Here is a 19,754-nt window from a genome sequence, read left to right as displayed (position 1 = left end):
AATACAGCCACACAGGAAATCAGACATATGATTCTGTCACTCTAATAGGTGTGTTAATGGTGTGCTAATATATTACAGTTGCGCATAAAAGTTTTCATACTCCTTGCAGAATCTGCAAGATGTTTTTCATTTATTAAAAATAAGAGGGATCATAAAAATTATTTTTTTTATTGATTACAGACCTCAGTGTACAAGCCATTTCATGTAATTTATATGAATGTTCCACAAGAGAATATAACAACTGATTTTGCACAAATTATCCTTTTGAAAAGTTTAAATCACCTTGGTTTCTATTGTGGTGTGTGCATTTACATTTTATGCATTTGGAAGATGCGTTTATCCACAGTAACTTACACTGCATTCAAGGTATACATCTTAACAGTTCAGCTTTTGCAATGATCAATGACTGTATGTTTTGTGAAAATTATATTTAAAACCAAAGAAGTGAACTTTTAAACAGGACGATTGTGTAAATTTTATTATTTTGTTTTGTTCTTCTTGTGGGAAATATCCCATGAAATATTCTGAAGAGCAGTACTAAATAAAAAATAAGACTGCTATTTCTTCTGCAAGTGATTTATACTGTAAACTAAGGAGGTAAAAGGAGCATGCAAACTTATGCACTAAATTGTATGACAAATCTGTTCAGTTTGCAGAAGATATGAATAAACTTTAGACTGTGAGATTCGGGATTTCATACTTTTTAGACTAAACTCATTTTGAAATTCAAGCTGATCTTACCTGTACCTTCTTTGCTGCTGCTGCTGCTGCTGCTACCTTGGTGTGTCCGCAGCTCCTCTGACTTATAGAAGTCAATGCTAGCGTACATGTTGAGGTTTGAAGCACTACCGCCTGAACCTCCAGATCCTACAGAACCCCCTGTTGCTCCTCCACCCAGCACAGAGGAAAAGATACGGGCGACAGGTGTGTGGACAGCTGCTTGTTCATCTGTGGCAGTGTGGGAGCTTTCCTTGTTAGCCAGGTCCAAGTCTATGTAATTGAGGCCCTGTTCCATGGAGGATGTCTGTGAAACAGATAGACTGGGTAGTCCAGTGTTGACGTACTGAGATGAGATGTCTGCTGAGCCACTGTTCCCCCAAAGCATACCCTCAAAACCAAGCCGACGGGCCACTTGGGTGTGATCAGGGAATGCAGAAGAAGATGATGTTGCAGAGCAAAAAAGAAGCGAGGAAGGAGCTTGGAACGTATCAGAGCAGTGGCGTCGACGACCTTGAGGATCTGCTCGGATTACTTTAGCCCCGTGATCTGGGTTTGGGACTTTGGCAAGTGGAAAGTCTAGTCCTAGTCCCAAACCCAAGGCTGGAACTACTGACTCAGGCTGGTTTGGCAAAGAGGCTTTTGGTAATGTAGAACTTAACGTGCTGCCTGAGTTCAGGCTAAAGGCCATTTTTGTGTAGTCACCACATGCTATGGGTGAGTCTCCTGGCTGCGGCTCTGACACCTGCCTGCTTTTTCTATGTCCCATCTCACTCTCTGCATCATCATCATTTAGAACTGCCGATCTGTGCTCATCATGAGCTTTAGGGGTTGCTGCAGGCGTGACAGGAGGAGTGGGGAATGGGGGAAATCCAAGTGACGTGAGGGAGATAGGTGACGGGGATGGGGAAACTCCTAGCTCCATATTGACATACTCAGAGGCAGTTGATGGAGGGATGGGGGTGGAGGAGATATGCGAGAAAGGCAAGAACCCAGCAACACAAGAGGTAGGCCTGGGTAAGTTGCGGTGGGTACTGGGTGGAAGAGAAGCATCGTGCCGAAATCCTCTGGTTCCATTACCTCCTGCCTTCAGGTAACTCTCACCCTTGAACTCAATACTGACATACTCCCCAGGGCTCTTAGGCTCAGGAAGAAGGGGTGTCTCACGGACTCTGGGTAAAGTGTTTGCTTTAGAGACATCCACAAACAGGCTAAGAGGCCTGACCCTCTGACCAGGATGTCCTTGCTTTACCCTTCCACACCCTTGCCTTTGCTGCAAGTGTCCTTGCTCAGCATCTTTTGCTGGAGTACTTGCTGCTGCTCCTGCCACTCTGACAGCCTTTTCTTCACCTTCACCTAGGCTCTCGCTGCTAGCAGAACTGGAGGAGTAGGACGACGATGAAAGGGACAGATGTCGGCCAACGGGAGGTTCCTGATGTTTGGACTTGCTATTACCAAGCCCCATACCTCCACCCAGACCTCGGCCACCATTAACCAAATGCTTCCTTCTTCCTGGCCCTTCCTCAAAGCATGTTGAACTACTGTGTTTGTAGGAGCGGGGTAGAGAATAGTAAGAAAATACCATCTTAGGTGGAGGCTGCTGAAAATGTTGGTCAGATGGATTGTGGGGCTCAGCTGGTGGCGGGGTACTATTGGCAGAGCGGGCGCTGATAGGTGACATATTCATGTAGTCGCTGCCAGTTCGGCTGTCAGCACTGCTGCTGCCGACCCAGGCAGTAGAGACCCCTCGTTGGTCTGGTGAACAGCTACTATTGGGAGACATCATCATGTAGCCATCTGTGCCAGAAGGTGGTGGATGGATCTGCCGTGGGGGAGAAATGCTATTATTGGGGGTCATGGCCATGTAGTCATCAGCAGACTTTGAGTCTGGATCTGAAACTGTTACTGTGAGGGAATGAGAAAGGGATACTGGGGGAGCTGTAACTCCTGGCAACATGGACATGTAGCCATTATCCACTGCTCTATTGGCTCCTCCTATGACATCAGGGACACCCATTTCACCACTACCAGCATCACCTTTAAGCTCTGCAGCTACCTCCAAGTATCCTGTTGCGCTTGCTGATGCTCCAGAATCCTGCCTTGATCCAAAGGTTTCTCGGCTGGTGGTGTGAGTCATAATTGCATAGTCGTCCTCTTCAACAGCTTCCTCCCCAGCTCGACGGTGTGGTGCAAGTCTCTCCAAGGCCATGGGTGGCAGGGAAGCCCGCTTGCTCATTATCCTGCGCGCCGCTTCACATTCTCTGCTAGAGGAGCGCCTCAGAACTCTCCTGGTCTGTGGCAATGCATTTTGGCCAGGCTGAGGTTTGGATGCTCCTCTCTGACTCATTACGATGTAGTTGGATTCTTCATCCCCAACAGAATGCCCACCTGAGCTGTCTGCAGACCCTGCCTGCATTGTTGGGGTTAGCAGAGAGTGCTCTCCAGGGCTGGAGCCGTATTCATCTGAGGAACCGTAGTCGCTAGGAGAACCAGAGACAGAGGGCTGTCGGAGAGGTATTCGACTGTACATGTTAATATTACCACCCACACCACTGCTGCTTGTCCCAGTTCCTACTGCACAAAACTCAGATCCATGTACTGAGCCACAAGGCAGACTTGGTGCAGCTGAAGGAGCAGGGGTTGAGGTGGATCTCATTAGCGCATGCTGTACTTTGACTGGGGTTGGAGCGCGAACAGATGTTGATCTCAGTATTGGGGTATTGGAACATGACCCATTAGTCGTGGTACCTGAGCATGATGCAGTCCCTCCAGCTTTTGCACCACCTCCATTATCAACTTTTCCACCATCACTGAACTTTCGTGTTCGTGGAAAGCTGTGGCGAGAGGTTGGAGAAGTGCTATTACAGCCTCCAGTAGTCCCTGGTGGTTCAGTCCGTGGGCGTCTTGTGAATCCAACCTGACTGGGTGGAGCATTGGGGTGATGTCGTCGAGAGGGAACACTAATAGGATTTGATGCAGTGGTGCCATCTCCCGCTCCAGCGACAGCTGACTGAGACTTGCTACGTTGGCGAAACTCCTCACTCAGGGCCTTCATGGCTTCCAGCAGAGTCTCATGCATATTCTGTGCTATCACAGAATCTTCCACCTGCATCCAAAACTCTCCAGGTCCAGTTACTGCAGAGCGACCCACCTCCATGAAGAAGAAGTTTTCAGAATGACCACAACGCCTCACATTCATAAGCTGGAGCACGACAGCAGCTGCATCAGAGTTCAGCTTGACAAAGTTGACTGTCTTTTCAGTCAGGCAGAGCCGGTAGATGCCAACAAGGTTCTTGGCTTGGCCCAGACCTTTAGGCCAAACTTTTACTTGCCAGACTTCCTTGAAGGCGGGGCCAGGGGATGGTACACCATAATCTCCCCCATTCGCACTGTCACAGAGTGCTTTACCTACAGAGAGAAAGAAAACAAACATGTAAGTATAACCTTACACCACAAGGTAAATTTAGCAACCCATCTTATAAACTGAAAGTAAGCACATCTTAATAAAGATATTTAAATAAAAAATGCATAAGGTATAAATAATCTACAAATAACTAACAATCTTTTTGTAATTCATGTGATGCATCATGTAACACCAATGAGAATGTGAATATAACCAAAAGACAATTTAGCAAATATACACTTAATTCTAGAAATGCCTGAGTAAGCAGAGAGCTTCATATTTTAAAACTAGAAGTGGTTTGTTAGATAAAGTGCAAACAAGGAGCACAAATGTCACTGATAATGACTCAAGTCAATAGACCATAACTAATAAACTGCAAATGAACACTTAATACTCATCTGAGATGAGCTGTGAGTCAACAGTCAAAATTGCAGTGTGTGCAATGTCTCCCATATAGTAAAACATTTTTAATTACAATTTGTGTCCTACATACACACATAAATAATTATGAGCTGCAAAAGATGCTTTTTAAGTAAGTGCTTTGATAAGTAAGTGCTTATTCTGGAATAAGCGCTTACTTATACTGCATGTTGGCCACACCAACAAGCTTGCCAAATATACGTAAAAAAATATGCAAACAGCCAGAGAAACGCCTCACAGAACCCTTCTGCCCCCAAACACCACCCTTATGGGGTGCTTAGCATTTTGAATAAAGCACCTTCATTTGATGCCGTAGGCAAGTCAGAGACAGGGCCTTTCTGTTGTGATGTACAGTCATAAAGATATAAGATAAGGAAACATTCTATCATACAAGCCTTTGTTGGTTTTCAACAAAGATATAGATGCATAGCCATGGGTTGAAAAATTATGAGAACAATGTGGTTGGCAGTGCCAAACTTTCTCCAGTCCCATTTATTTTCTTTAGAAAAACCTTTACATTGAGGCCATTAGCTTGGTTACTTCTTGAATTTTCCTACTGAGAAAGCATGCCATCTTCAATTCATCAACTTTCCTCTCGGCAGGCTGTGTTCACCCACATGAGATTTCAACAATTCCTTTGTTTGTTATCTGAAAGGTAAGGCATGAAGTACCTGGTTAACAACAAAAAGTTACAGTGTGCAAATCAGACGACAGATTGACGAGGTGTTCACTATTAGTAAAGGCTTTCTTTCTCTCACTATCTATTAGCACAACAGCTGGCGAAGTCCTACAACCAACAGTTCTGTGAAAACACACAAGATGCTCACAATCCTGAAGGAACTCGTTCTTTAAATCCCCCCCCCCCCCCCCCCCCCCCCCCCCCCCCCCCTCCATCATAACTCTCTAGGCTAAAATTTGCTTCCCAACAGTTTGGATAATTGTACCAACTGTGTCAACACCCCACTATCATCTGGAAATATTGGAGCAAGATGAACTTCTCATTACTATACTATGTAAAATACTAAATACTACTATACCAATACTATATAATTCATATTTATGTGTTTATGACACTAAATATAGTCAGATTGTTAGTGTCCTAGTAAACAAGAGCATGTTAGAAAATGTGTGAGTTCTTGAGTGTGCGTACATATTGCTTGGAAATACACACTCAAAAACACATCATTGTACCCAGTATCTTGCTGTGAATCTGAGCATCACAATGCTTCCAACACAAATGAGAGAATTACAACCATATGCACAAAAAGCACACCAAGCATGCGGAAGAAGGGACACCTTCTTTCCAGAATATTTCTGTTGTGGTCACAAAATTGTGTGTATTTTTTCTGCTCTTTCACTTAAACTGAAGAATGAGCAGCTTCATTCAAAGGTGGTTTGCCCCACTGTACGTGTGTGTGATTTTATGTGATGTGGGCCCCCCTGGATGCTTGTGTGAACTTAAGTGAGGCTGGTAGCCTGCGTTAGATGAGTCATAGACAAAGCCGCACATGACTTTTTAATGACTATTCAAACAAGGTTCTCTCTTTGCCGGTCCTACGCTCTTGGACAATTTTTGAACAGCAAGAAAATGAGAGCATTGAAGTAACTGTAATAGTAATAATAGTAACTGAAATAAAGAGATTTTCTGAAAAACTCTGTTCTGAGTGTCCAGTCATTTCTAGATGGATTCTACATTGTTTTGGGTGATTGCTAGATGGTTACAAGTTGGACAAGATCAAAAGAGCTCACCTGCAAGTCTGTATTATATTACTAGATATGTCTTGGGTCTCTTCTTCAGTGCATGGATTTTTCTTGACATAAGACCATGCTAAACAGCCACCCCTCGTTCTTTCAAAGACTCCTTTAACAGAATGCTTGGTGTTCATAATCAGCACTTGCTTCAAATTTATTTAAACATAACCACCCACCACTTGAGGCTGGCTGTGGTCCACGTACCTTTGATCTGTTGAACATTACGTTCCGTTCCGATCAAATCCCTCTCTTTGATATTGTGATAAATAAATCACATATGAACACGATCAACATTTTAACAGCTACTTTGAGCAACTGTGCATCCTGCGCCAGAATAGGTGGGAATGCTCGCACCATTCTAGGAAGCAACTGGCTGCTGATCTCATGAGAACAGCATTTCACAGAACATCTAAAATTACGAGGGCCTTGCTAAACAGTATAGTGATGTCTTCAAAAAACATGGCAGCAGGCTCATACATAAATTAGCATTTTACTAAAGCTTTCATGAGAAGAAAGACAGTTGTGTCAGCATGTGTTTATGGGAAAACCAAAAATAGCTAATACGTTTAATGCATCTTTAAATCAGTTAAAGATGAACTTAAATGTTAAAATGCTTCCCTTTAATTTGGCTTAATATGCAAAGATAACTAGAAGTCATTTGTAAATTGAGCTTATAAGGAGTATAACACAATGGGACTGTGGTGCTTGGAAAACACTGCTTTTTCCATTCGAGAATTTGGGATGAAAATTTTTTAAAGAAAAAAGTCAATTATTTTATAAATACATAACAATGGTCAAACAGACCAACCAAGCTTACAGTATCTAAATATTCAGAGCACCTTCAAACCTCACACACACTCACCCTTGCTCTTACACAAAGGGAGACAAGGCAAATATTCTTTTTATCATTTTAATCTAATTGCACTGCCCTTGGTTTCCCTCTGATTTTGCATGATGGTCATCTACCTTAGCTCTAGATCAGATTAAATATGGCCATTTAATTATCCTCCTGTCCTGGTCTATCTCTCCTGCTATGGCAGTATTTCTCACATACACACATGCACAAACATACACAAATAGCCATTCAAAAGTTTGTAGGCGTTAAGATTTTACTTTAAGGTCCAATTCTCATTAACTATGAACCCAAATTTTTGAATGGTAGTGTATACACACATAAACATAAGAAGCGCACTATATAAATATATATATATATATATATATATATAATACACTCACAAACACACACACTGTATATAGTGTCCTGTAATTTTAATCACTAACACAGATAAAAAGACACTATCTGTCAGACCTCTGTTGTGTGTGTCTTGTGTTTCCACGTGCTCCCTGTGTTTCCATGCCCATATTTGGTTTGTTTCCTGTCCTTGTTAAATGTAATTAGTTTATGCTCGTTTATTATCCCTGGTATTTAAGTCCTGTCTGTGCTGTGAGCTATCGTCTGGTCTACTCGTTACTCCCCGGTGTTCCTGTTGGTGTCTGCCTTGCCTTGTCCTGCCATGTCGACATTAAAGAGTATCGTTTGAGTTTACGTCCTCGTCTCCGTGTCCTTGATCCTCCCTGCTGTGTGTATCGTGCCTGTTATAGTTTATGTTTACTGGAGCTTTAAGCTTAATCCTTTCTTGCTTAATAAACATTACCTATCTGCTTTCAGGTATCTAGATATAGACAAACAGGCCGAATGGATACTGACACACTGATAATTGTTCAGCACACACACAAACAGTAGGCCACAAATAACAATGCGGTGAAGACTGGCAAGATCACTGCAGCTGTGGCACAGTGTATGGCACAAACCAAACCAACAAAATGACCTTATATTCAGCTAGAGGCCACATCCATATCTAATCATATGCTATTAGTAAAAAAAAATTCTAATCTTGATTCGTTTGGAACCATAAACCATATTTGATCCAATGTTGTGGCTCCATCTGAGCTTAAGTCTGCCGTCATCATACTCACTCTGTGTTTTGGAGGAGGAGGCCAGCATAGCCGTGCTGGCGGTATGCGTGTTACCTTACACCAGCAGAGGGACGGGATGGAGGGAGATCGGGGGATTTGAGGGGAAGAGGCACTGTTACATAAGCGTTGCTTTGAAGCGTAGACGCAGCACAAATCGCAGCTGTCTGTAAATAAATAAACACGTTGACGTAAAATCCGAATAATGAACATGAAAATCTAAATGAACTGGTTTTAGTCAAGTGAATTGTATTATTTATTATGACTGCATCAACTTGAATACATTATGCTATGCAAATAAAATTAGTTTTGACTGGATACACTCGTTTTAACTTTTTAACAGCTAACTGCTTAAAGAGGTGTGACAGCCACCCTTACCAAAAAGTAGTAAACTTCAAGTTTATTTTATTAAGTATACTTAATTAAAGTTCAAGTATATTTGTAAGTATACTTTATGTAGTAAGTATTCAAATATCAGTGTACTAGTAGTATACTTGTAAGTGTACTATTTCAATAATCCTTGGGACTAAATTGGCCCATTTTCTAGTATATAAACGTATACTTTTAAATATACTTTAAGTATAACAGTAGTAAACACAACCAGTTTGTAGCTTGTTGAACTTATAGGTATACTGATAGTTTACTAATTAAATTCTTGTAGCATTTTTAGTACACTTTGAAGTGTAGTCTCAGTAAACTACTAGTTTAGTAGTTTTATACCGCAAGTATACTCGTAAGTTCTTTAAGTGAACTTTACATCATACTTTAAGTATACTACTATGTCCCAATTTAGGTATTAATTTGTATATATGTTGTTATATGAATATCTGAACATACAAAAACGTCAACAGAAAGAACAGGGTATCTGCTGTAAACAAAAACATTTTATTCTAGCTTCATGCATTCTTTTTTTTTAAACACTTGAATGTGGGTAACTTTCATAAATTAAAAATAAATAACATTTTGAACAAAAAGCTGAAAAACAAAAGACTATGAATTGGATTTATAATGATAATCAAAACGTAGATGGAGTAAATCAACACCCCAAAGCTCGACAGTTATTATTACCTCTTCATTGGTCAACATTTTATTCCATAACATTACACAGTTTTGATGCTGTTTTATATCTGATGATTTATACCCAGGTGAAAATCAAGAACACATCCATAATGTACTTAAAGTGCTCTTTTTTTGCACACTAATTTTGTACTTAATATACTAAAAATTATCATTTAGTACTTCTTAAGATAAACTTAAGATCATCTAAGTGTACTCAACTGGGCTATTTTGAGACACCATGAATATGAACTAAATTGCACTTTTAACATACTATCTTTGTATTTAAAAAATGTATTTAGCTACCACTTGTAGTACACTTGAGTGTACTAGTAAATGAAAGATGGGTTCAAGTGTACTACAAGTGGTAACTAAATACATTTTTTAAATACAAAGATAGTATGTTAAGAGCACTTTAAGTACATTATGGAAGTGTACTTGATTTTCACCTGGGTATCTAAAAGTAGACTTTCCTATATTTAATTTAAAAGAAGTTTACTAATAGCACAATTGAATAAACTTATTTTTCGTAAGGGCAGTAATATGAACAATCGCTTCAACAAAAGAGCAATTCAACTGAGATTTGTGTGCATGTGAGCACATACAGTAAGGGTTTTAAAATAAGGCCTTTTTAGGGCCAAAGTTCAGTCCATATCTTTCTCTCTCCTGGTGCTTTGAAAGATAAGCAGAATGCAGCAGAGTAGAGAAACAGCTGTGTGTATGAGAGCCACTCACAGCCAAGTGTCCCTGTCTGTCTCAAGTCTCCCCCTACTGCCTTTGCCCTCAGCAAACAGAAGTACTCGCACATAAACGCTAAAGAATTTCAAGGTCACATCTAAGTTACAGTTTTGGTTGTGAAACACTTTAAGATGCTAAAGATATGTATTTAAATGCATACTAACTCAAACAAGCTTAAGTGTGTAAGTTCAAGCAGCTGTTGTGGTTTTAAGTTCAATATGCGTTCTATATGTAGATAACTCTTACTTACAATTTGACACAAATCACAAAATATTTCCTAGGGTGTCAATGGTGAGATAGTGGCTCAACTCTTGAGAACATTTTGTTCTACCAACATTACGGAACACTCACCAAAGGGAATACTAGTAACTTCATGCAAAACTATTTACCATTTACAAAAGCATTAAACAGAGCTAAAACATCTATTCCAAACAATAATTACATACGTATTTTGTTTGTTATTTGCAAGTCTTACATTAATCAAAAACATATATAAATAATATAAAGTTTATTCAATGGGTCACAAAGCAGAGCAGCATGCAACAGCATTAATTTTACTGTGTTAGCCAAGAGCATGTCAGCTGCACAGACAGTCAGAAATGTTCAAAACAAATTCCACTAAATAGACAATGCTATGCAGTTCTGTTGTAGAAACACATTTTCCACATTTTCAAATTGTAAGCAATTACACGAAAACATAGTGTAAATATTAAGGGAATAGTTCACCCAAAAATAAAATATTTGCTGAACATGTACTCACCCCTCAAGCCATCCAAGATATATAGTAGATGTGTTTCTTTAACAGGACAGATTTGGAGAAGTTTAGCTTTACATCACTTGTTCACCAACAGATCCTCTGCAGTGAATGGGTGCCGTCAGAATGAGAGTCCAAACAGCTGATAAAAACATCACAATAATCCACAAGCAATCCACACCACTCCAGTTCATAAATTAACGCCTTGTGATGTCCAACTGTTTTTGTTTGTGCTTAATCTGTGCATATTTCTCTCGTGATTCAGACAAGACGACTTTTTACTGGAGAAAGCAATATTGTAAATAGAGGGTTTTAGTCAGAAGCAATGGTTTGAAATTAAAAACATCTTAACAATGAATTTGTTTTTTTACAAACACACATATTTTTACTTTACAAGATGTTAATTAGACTGGAGTCGTGTGGATTACTGTGATGTTTTTATCTGTTTGAACTCTATTCCGATGGCACCCATTCACTGCAGAGGATCCATTGGTGAGCAATTGATGTAAGAAACAAATTCATCTATGTCCTGGATGGCCTGTGTCACGGTGCACACAGCAGGGAGGAACAAGGAACACGCATACGAGGAGGTAAACTCAAATGACATACTTTACTGGACATCAAGGCAAGGCAAGGCAGACACTGACAGGAACACCGGGGAGTAACGAGTAGACCAGACAAAATAACATTGCACAGACAGGACTATAAATACACAGGTAACTTAACGAACATGGCTAGACACGAATAAATAATGATTACATCAGACAAGGACAGGAAACAAACCAAATAAGGGCACAAGAGGCAGGAACACATGACACACACGACAGAGGACTGTCAGCCTGAGTGTAAATACATTTTCATCAAATTTCCATTTTTGGGTAAACTATTCCTTCACACATTTACACATCAAAAATATATAATTATATATTACATAAGAAAATATTTTTCGTGATTCCTGAGGACGGAGTGATCTTGATCAAACTGAGAAGACTCAACAGTTTGTCACCTTCACAAAAAAGCTTGACCCAGCAACCTTTAGAATAGTTTATCTAGTTTTTCCACCAGGAATGCACAAGCGTCCCCTACCCACAAACACACTATCTTTTAAGTTCCTTTCACACATGTGTTTTCTGTTATCACTGCACACACACAAAAACACACAAATGCTGGCACTGCCATGTTAACCCAGATGAACCCTTTGCTGGTCAGCATTATCATGAAGTTTCCAGATCTGCTTGTGGTTTTTGGTTTCAGTGCCATATGGAAGCATATTAGTGGTTCTAGCTCTGCCAAACCAGAGTTGGAGTGATGAAAGATGTAACAAGCGAGAGGAAGAGTCTGCTGTCCACATCAGTAGCTGATACTGACCAATGAGCGCATACACAAACACAAACACACACACTTACTTAAACAGATTTCATTTAAAAGCCCATTCCAATTCTTGCACACATTGTAAAACATCCAACTTCCATTTTGTCAGGCAAACTCTATTTTAAAGGTTACTATTAAATGTAGAAAAAGTTGACATTGCATAAGAACTTAAGTTAACTTTAGTAAATTAGTATGAGCTACTTAATAAACAGCAAGAACTTACAATGTCAAGTTTGGTGGTGAGGGTCCAACTCAGTTTGATCAAAACTTGATATTTTTAGTGTATATGTTTTCATTTTGTTATAAAACACAAGTACGAGTTAAACACAGAATTTCAACTCATTGGAATGTCAAGCAGAACTGAAAACAACGAGGAGACTCGTGTTATGTTCCCTCAAACACTCAGACAGATTGTGATTCCATTTGATGCCGCTATGGTGCAGAAATCACAGACTTCCTGTCACTTTTCATGTCATGGTATTTTTTGAAGTACTGCTGTGTGAGCAATGATGTGCTCCAAAATGAATACATCGTGAGGGAAAATCGTCCAATGTTTGTAAGATGACGTACCTGTAATTCAACAGTTATTAATTACAGGTGAGAGATTTGAAAAATACTGAGAGCTTGTGTAACTCTCGAAGGTGGCATCGCAGTATCCCTCAGGCACGAGTAAGATAATACACAAATGGACTAGTGTTTGTGTATATTATGTGTCAATCATTATATAACATTCAATTTGGAAACTAAATTCACACTGTACATTTTTAAGCAACTAATGTAATTATTAAGCATAAATCAGTGGTCTAGCTGTTTGGGTCCTTATCCACCCTAAACTCTTTATTTCAATAAAACAGAATTTCAGCAGTAAATCAGAGGATTTTTCATTACATTTTGTGATTTTAGTAGCCTACTGCAAGTTCCTTTCTGTGTTTGAGAAAGACTGTAAAGACTGTGGACTGTAAATGACGCCGATGATAGTGCTGTTTGGTACACTGTGAACTGTGCCACTACCAGTTAGAGATAAAAAGCCTTAAAAACAAGCCATTTTTACTCAAAACAAGACATAAAAATAAGAAACAGATTTCCACGAAAGCACTGATTTGTTAAGTCATGAGAACTACAATCATTGATTTCCCAGAAGTCTTTTCAGGCTAAGTGGTGATTCAGCGGCTGAGTGATTGCCACCATACTACTGCTGCCATGTCTTAATCCATTCTCTTTAGGCTCAGTCTAGAATTGTATATTTAAGAAATATTGCTCTAGTCCTGAACAAGTGAACGCAACAATCTTTCTCTGACTCACAATTCTCAAAAGTCAACCATAAAAGAAAACAATAGACATATTTTCACAACACAGCTAAGTAAATCAGGAAGAAATAAAATTAAGTCAACTTTGGCACAACATATGTGTGAGGGTGTGTATAATGTGAGAAAACAGGCTGAAATAGCTAACATATTAATCTCTGTGCTAATTTGCATTCAACGCTCTGTACTTATTAGGCTTATGTATCATTGATTTTAAATGTTTACCATAAACCAGCATGACTGACTGTCACTGTTGCATAGAGCTGCATGTGGTTACCATCGCTACTGTGATTAACAGATTCTGGCAAATATTCTTAGAATTATTATAAAACATAGTTTTTTTCTTTTTTTCATATTTTGTTTATTCTGAAATGACCAAAAAATCTTACTAAATATGTATTTAATTTTAATGTAAATTTACATAATGTAAATATGATTATCATAATGTAAATATGTGTTACTTAAATACAGTGTATTTATTTAGCAGACTTTGGCCTGGTTTCACAGACAGGGCTTAGACTAAGCCAGGATTAGGCCATTGTTCAATTAGGAAATTTAAGTAATTTTTTATTAACATGCCTTAGAAAAAACATTACTGATGTGCATCTTGAGACAAAACAAACGCACTGATATTTTTTAAAGATCAGTCAGTGCAAGTTTCTTTCAGCTGAAAGACAAAACAAACGCACTAACAAACGCACAAACAAATGTAAGTCTGAGCTGAAACAGCTCAGATTTACATTTTAGTCTGGGACTAGGTTTAATCTTAAGGTTTGTATTCAAAGCAACTTAATAATACAGTCAGAAGCAAGCTGTTGCTGGGCTAGTCCTGTGAATTTACTTATATGCACTAAAGGAGGAGCCTAAAGGATATTTTTGTCACAGGCTTACATTTCAGGATCTGGTCATGTTTAACAGCACTTAAGGACAGGCTAAGTTGTAATACGGAGTACATTGGGGTCAAACAGTAGTATAGGCAACTCTGTGATCTGCTTCATTACATCAGATTTAGCAGTTAAAATAGAACAAGCTTTCACTGCTGTTGGCTGTGTGTGTGTGTGTCCAAAATCTCACAGAGACAATAATTACCAGCACATTAAGGAGATGAGTGAGGCTTAGGGAAGTTTAACCTTTGAGCATTGACCATGAGCCAGACTGGCATCACAGCCACATACTGTACAAATACACACAGACTAATACACAAACACACTGTTTTCCTTGAAACAGCAGCGGCAATGTAGTGAGGTGCTGTGCAAAGTAAAAAGAAAGATTAGTTTGATTTCACAAAGGTCATTTCTGTTTTCATATTTAGTCAGAATAGGCTACATGCATGATTTGACTTTATCTTTGTAACAAACTAAACCAAGTATTTAACTGACTAAAAGGCCTTTTTAATTATTATTTTTGATCAGAAAGGTACATTTGATCTCAAAACACCAGACACCTTGTATAGTGCAGTGTGTATCACCTGCAAGTAATGCCCATATGCGTCCAGTGGTGCCAATGGTGAGAAAACCAGTTCCTACAACCTAATTTCTTACTGCTGTTTTCAACTGTACAAATACAGAACATCGAATATCTGCTCACAGCGCCGAGTCTGCTTGCTATTTGTTCAATTGAATTTGGCATTAGAAATCCATACAACATCAGGAATGCAGGTGGGTTTCCCAGGACCCTCTTTTTCACATAAAGTATACATTACCTTTAAAAGGTTTTAAGGTCGGTAGGATTTTTTAATGCTTTTGAAGGGAGGCTCTCGTGATCAACATTTTATTTGATAAAAAATATATATTTTAATATATTTTAAAATGCAATTTATTCCTGTAATGGAAAACCTGAATGAGCATCAATTATCTTCAGTGTTACATGATCCTTCAGAAATCATTCTAATATGCTGATTTGATGCTTAATAACCATTTCCTATTATTACTGAAAACAGCTGTGCTGCTTAATATTTCTTTTTTGAACCCCAAACCTTTAAAGTGCAATGCATGTTTATTTGGCCCATCTGATAAACACTCCTCTAAACACTTCCTTTATGTGAAAAAAATAGTTAAAACCGACTGTATTTAGCTTTGTCTGCATGTACATGTGCTTGGATATTTCATTAAGTTCAGCCCCTAGACCAGATTGTTCAGCATTGTTCTTTACTGTTTTCAAAACTTTCCACTGTTGATGCTTTTAATGACTGTGGTCTCTGTGTTCAGTAAGTGGTTAGTCGAAAATATACCAACAAAATAGACAGCTGCAAGTCCAAAACCTTAGTCAAAGGGAAAATATGCAACTGTTTGCATCACTTAACTCCCTAGCCACAATGCAATAGTTGTTCAGGGTGAAAATTCTTGTGCTTTTCTGTAAATATCCAAGGTTGTAATTACCAGTTAAATCTCAGTTGTATGTAAACATCAAAGCAAAGATCCATATTTTAAAAGCCTTGTTAAATTTAATAAATACAATATCTAACGCCTAAGTGGTTAGTGAAGTTATGTCGATATGTCGATAACTGATGCATGCAAGAGAATGAATGAAAGAATACATGAAAAAGATCAGTGTAAAGCAAACAAATGTTTAAAGGAATAAGTCAATGATGAATAGCGAATGAATGAATCAAAGCAGATGAAAGCGGCAACTGAAATTTCATCCCCAGTGTAATTTGAACAGCAGGGGGCAAATTGCTGTTGGACAGATTCTCAATCATCATGGCTAGTAATGCTTGTAAAGAATACAGACTGGGAGTAAATGCATTAAGACGTGTAAAAGTGCTTATGGACAACATTCCCACAGGTCATCTCACAGTTGTCCATCTCATCAAAAGGTCAACCTCAACCAGAAAGCAACTATGGAGGTAAGACAGATGTCAAAATGTTTAACCAGCCAAATCAGTAGACTGGTTTGTTTAGCTTGTTATCCAGTTAGGGGGTTTATAGATGTCAACTGGAGGGAGTCTCGTATCTTAAAGTGTCACCTCCTTTACTCACCACCACAAAGTGCCTTAATACACACACACACACACACACACACACACATTCTGCCTTACTGTCTTTATCCCATGTAAATTCAAAGAGGCTTTGCATTGCATTCAGAGTAAATATATGAAATTCAACTCTTTTGTTGCAAACAGAACCTTTTCAGAATCTGCATATGTTTCTGTGTATATGTACTATGAGACATTAAGTATATATGTTATGACATATGGTTGGTGCTTTCATTATGCACTCATTGTGTAAGGCAGTAATAGCACCTTGGACTCTTGATATTGGCTTGTGAGGGTTGTTGGATATGTTAGTGGTATCTCCCAGAGCCAAGGAACATGCGGGGCTGTGTAATTGCTGTAGGAGTCACGGTCACTGCCCTTTTCATCTGTTTACTCTTTGCAAGTGTACCTGGCTTTCGCCAGCACAGTTTATTCTAAGAGGAGCGTGGGGTTATATAATATCCAATATCGTTTGAAATGCACAATATGTAGAGAAATTGTCTGTGTGATTTAATTAGCAGCTTTTATGAAGCATCAATAGAGAATATTTAGTTGTGTTATCCGCACAGGTGTCACAGCAGAATAATACAGAAATGCGGAAGTTGTATAGGCATAGAGGGGCCAAAATAAATGAATTAAAAAAAGCATTGCAGTAGCATCAAACTGCAACAAAGAAACCTTGTAAATTTGCAGGGTTGTGTGTATTGTGTATTTGCATTAGTTATTTTGGCTGTACTGTGGTGTGGGGAAGACTATGATCCCTTTAGTTAATGTCAGTCCTCTGTCGTGTTTGTCATGTGTTCCTGGCTCTTGTGTCCTTATTTGGTTTGTTTCCTGTCCTCGTCTTATGTGATCATTAGTTAATTCTTGTCTAGCCGTGTTTGTTTAATTGTCTGATTTAACTGAGTATATTAGTCCTGTCTGTTCTGTTAGTTTTCGTCTGGTCTACTCGTTACTCCCCGGTGTTCCTGTCTGTGTCTGCCTTGCCTTGCCGTGATGTCTTCATTAAAGACATGTTATTTGAGTTTACGTCCTCGTCTCCGTGTTCCTTGTTCCTCCCTCGTGTGTGCACCGTGACAGTTAAAGGGGTCCCCTTTAATTACCGTGAGGGGAAGAGCATGGCATATTCTGGCAGCAGAAAACAAGCTAAGAACCGTTTATGAATTTGTTTGTTGCATCTTGTGGATTAGAAAATTTCAGTCTAGTACAGAAGCGGTCTACACTGCAGAATGAATGTTTTACTTACATCGGTTCTGTACTTTGTTGTTTTATGATGATGAGAGAATTCAGACAGTGACCTCACGCACTGACTGAACAACTCCAGCGTTCTCTGCAGAGACGAATCAAAGTGTTTCTGATTGGCCACTGCATTCATAAGCTCAACAGAAACGTGTGTGATTGGTTGTAATGCTCAACTGCAAATTGGGTGTAAAAAGAAATCTGATGCAACGTGAACAAATCTACCATAAATGTAATGTTGCAATCAACACTTTTCATTAACTAATATCATTATTTAGAATTTATTATACATTACCCTGATGAACAAAAACATCACAGAAATTCTAATGGTTTCCAATACAAATACAATTACAAACAAATCAACTTTTAACCATTAAAACCATTTTAAAAAATCCTGTAGTGTGTTTTGGGACATGTTCCATTAGGATTTAGTGGTTTTAACAAGCCACCAATAGAAGGTGACCTATTACCAATAGAGACCAACAGGTCCATTACAGTTTCCATTAAAACTAATACAATTCCCAGTAAAACTATTACAAATTCCTGGATGGTTTCTATTGGGGGGTTTTTTTCAGCAGGGTATATGTCACAAAAATAGTTTGTTTTGTTTAAATCGCCTTGACGTTCAGTTAACTTCACAAGGACAATCAACAAACAATTTGGTTTGCTGAGATGAACCTCAACAGATTGAAAATTACTGGCAATTAGAAAAGTTAAACCAAATTTTAGCAGATTGAAAACAGAATAATTTGCACACTATCTGTCCTAAACATGAGGATATTCTAAATATTATTTAACAGATATAAATGGAAAGTGGAACGACATGCATTGCCGATTGCCCTGACAGAAAGATTGGTGGAAATGTTAACACTTGCTCGGGTGGCTGCGTGGATAAGAAGCCAGTTGAACTTCAGTAACAGCCGTTCCCTTTTTCAACAGCAAAGGAGGCCCCTCTGCCCAACTTGGGGGCCTTCTACTTTACTGGAGAAAAAGAAAAACACTGTTGTTTCAACACCACCAGCAGCTGAAGATCCAAAGTCAGCACTAATGCAATGAGAAAGTCGGTGGATGTGCTCTGATCAACAATTTCCCATGCTGCAAACGTATTGCTTTATACTGGAGGGAATGACATGCAATATGCAATTAAACGAAGCTTGCCACTTTAACACCTAAGTTGACCACTCTTTTGCAATTGCTTGATGCTTTATTTGCCAGACTTACTCTTGCATTGAAGATCCACCATCGCCTGGTACCATTCTTCCTGGTCCGTCTCGTTCTCCGCCGCCACCACGAAACTCTCAGCCCGCGTGTAGAGCACTATCATGTGTTTATTCTTCGAGTCGGCCCGTTTGTTGATGTTGAAGCACGTCTCCAGCGCCAAAGCCTTTTTAGGCACTGGCGCTTTACCTCTAAATTTCTTCTCACTCTCGTAGTATTCGAGTCGGGCCGGGCCGCGCTCCGAAGCCGTCCGTAGCACGAAGTACCGCCGGTGCATGGATTTCTGCTTGCGGAGATACCCGCTTTTACGGACGTCTTCTGTGCTGCTCTGCGAGTCGGTGTGGTTCTCCATGACTCTAGGGGTCTGTTTTGTTCAAGCACGTTGAAAAAAAAAAGTTAAACCCTTAGAAGTACTAAACGACAACAAATGTAACCTCCGTCCACCTCTGTTGCTTCAGAAAAGTCATGTGCGCAAAGGGCGAGAGAGGTTCCAACAATCAGTTCTTTTCCAAAAATAATGTCATTAAACGCTGCGCTTTTCCTGGCTGGAGTCGAGCAGAACGAGCACATGCGAGAAACAGCGCAACTACTACTATTTAGAAGAAGCTTTAGGAGTTGAATAATCTCATTACGGTAGCGTACATCTGACAGCTCCCCGTCAACCCTCCTCTCACTGCTACTGTGAAGCTCTGTCACTCATCAGTCTTCTGTAGTGTGTGTGTGTGTGTGTGTGTGTGTGTGAGAGAGAGGGAGAGAGAGAGAGAGAGAGAGAGCTAAAGCTGTGTAGAGCACGAGGTTGCGGATTAGAATCGGATTTCATTCGCTTCTGGACTG

At 39.4% G+C, this 19,754-nt stretch overlaps 1 protein-coding gene across 2 annotated transcripts in view; it reads right to left on the bottom strand.

Annotated features, from left to right (window-relative positions):
* The window catches only part of LOC306862702 (insulin receptor substrate 1-B-like), a 50,159-nt gene extending 30,541 nt beyond the window's left edge, over positions 1-19,618 (bottom strand). Inside the window, exons 1-2 of one of the 2 annotated variants that reach the window (XM_079405621.1) lie at positions 18,924-19,618; positions 742-4,125 (exon numbers count right to left, since the gene is read on the bottom strand). In XM_079405621.1, the coding sequence (XP_079261747.1) occupies positions 742-4,125; positions 18,924-19,272 (3,733 nt within the window). In that variant the 5' untranslated portion in view covers positions 19,273-19,618. The remainder of the gene's footprint in view (positions 1-741; positions 4,126-18,923) is intronic. The other variant, XM_079405622.1, reaches the window with a different exon arrangement.
* Positions 19,619-19,754: the final 136 nt, after the last annotated feature.

This window comes from Barbus barbus (assembly GCF_936440315.1).
Source record: "Barbus barbus genome assembly, chromosome: 1".
NCBI lineage: Eukaryota > Metazoa > Chordata > Actinopteri > Cypriniformes > Cyprinidae > Barbus > Barbus barbus.
The sequence above is the reverse complement of the archived record's forward strand: the minus strand, read 5'-3'. Positions and strand labels throughout refer to the sequence as shown.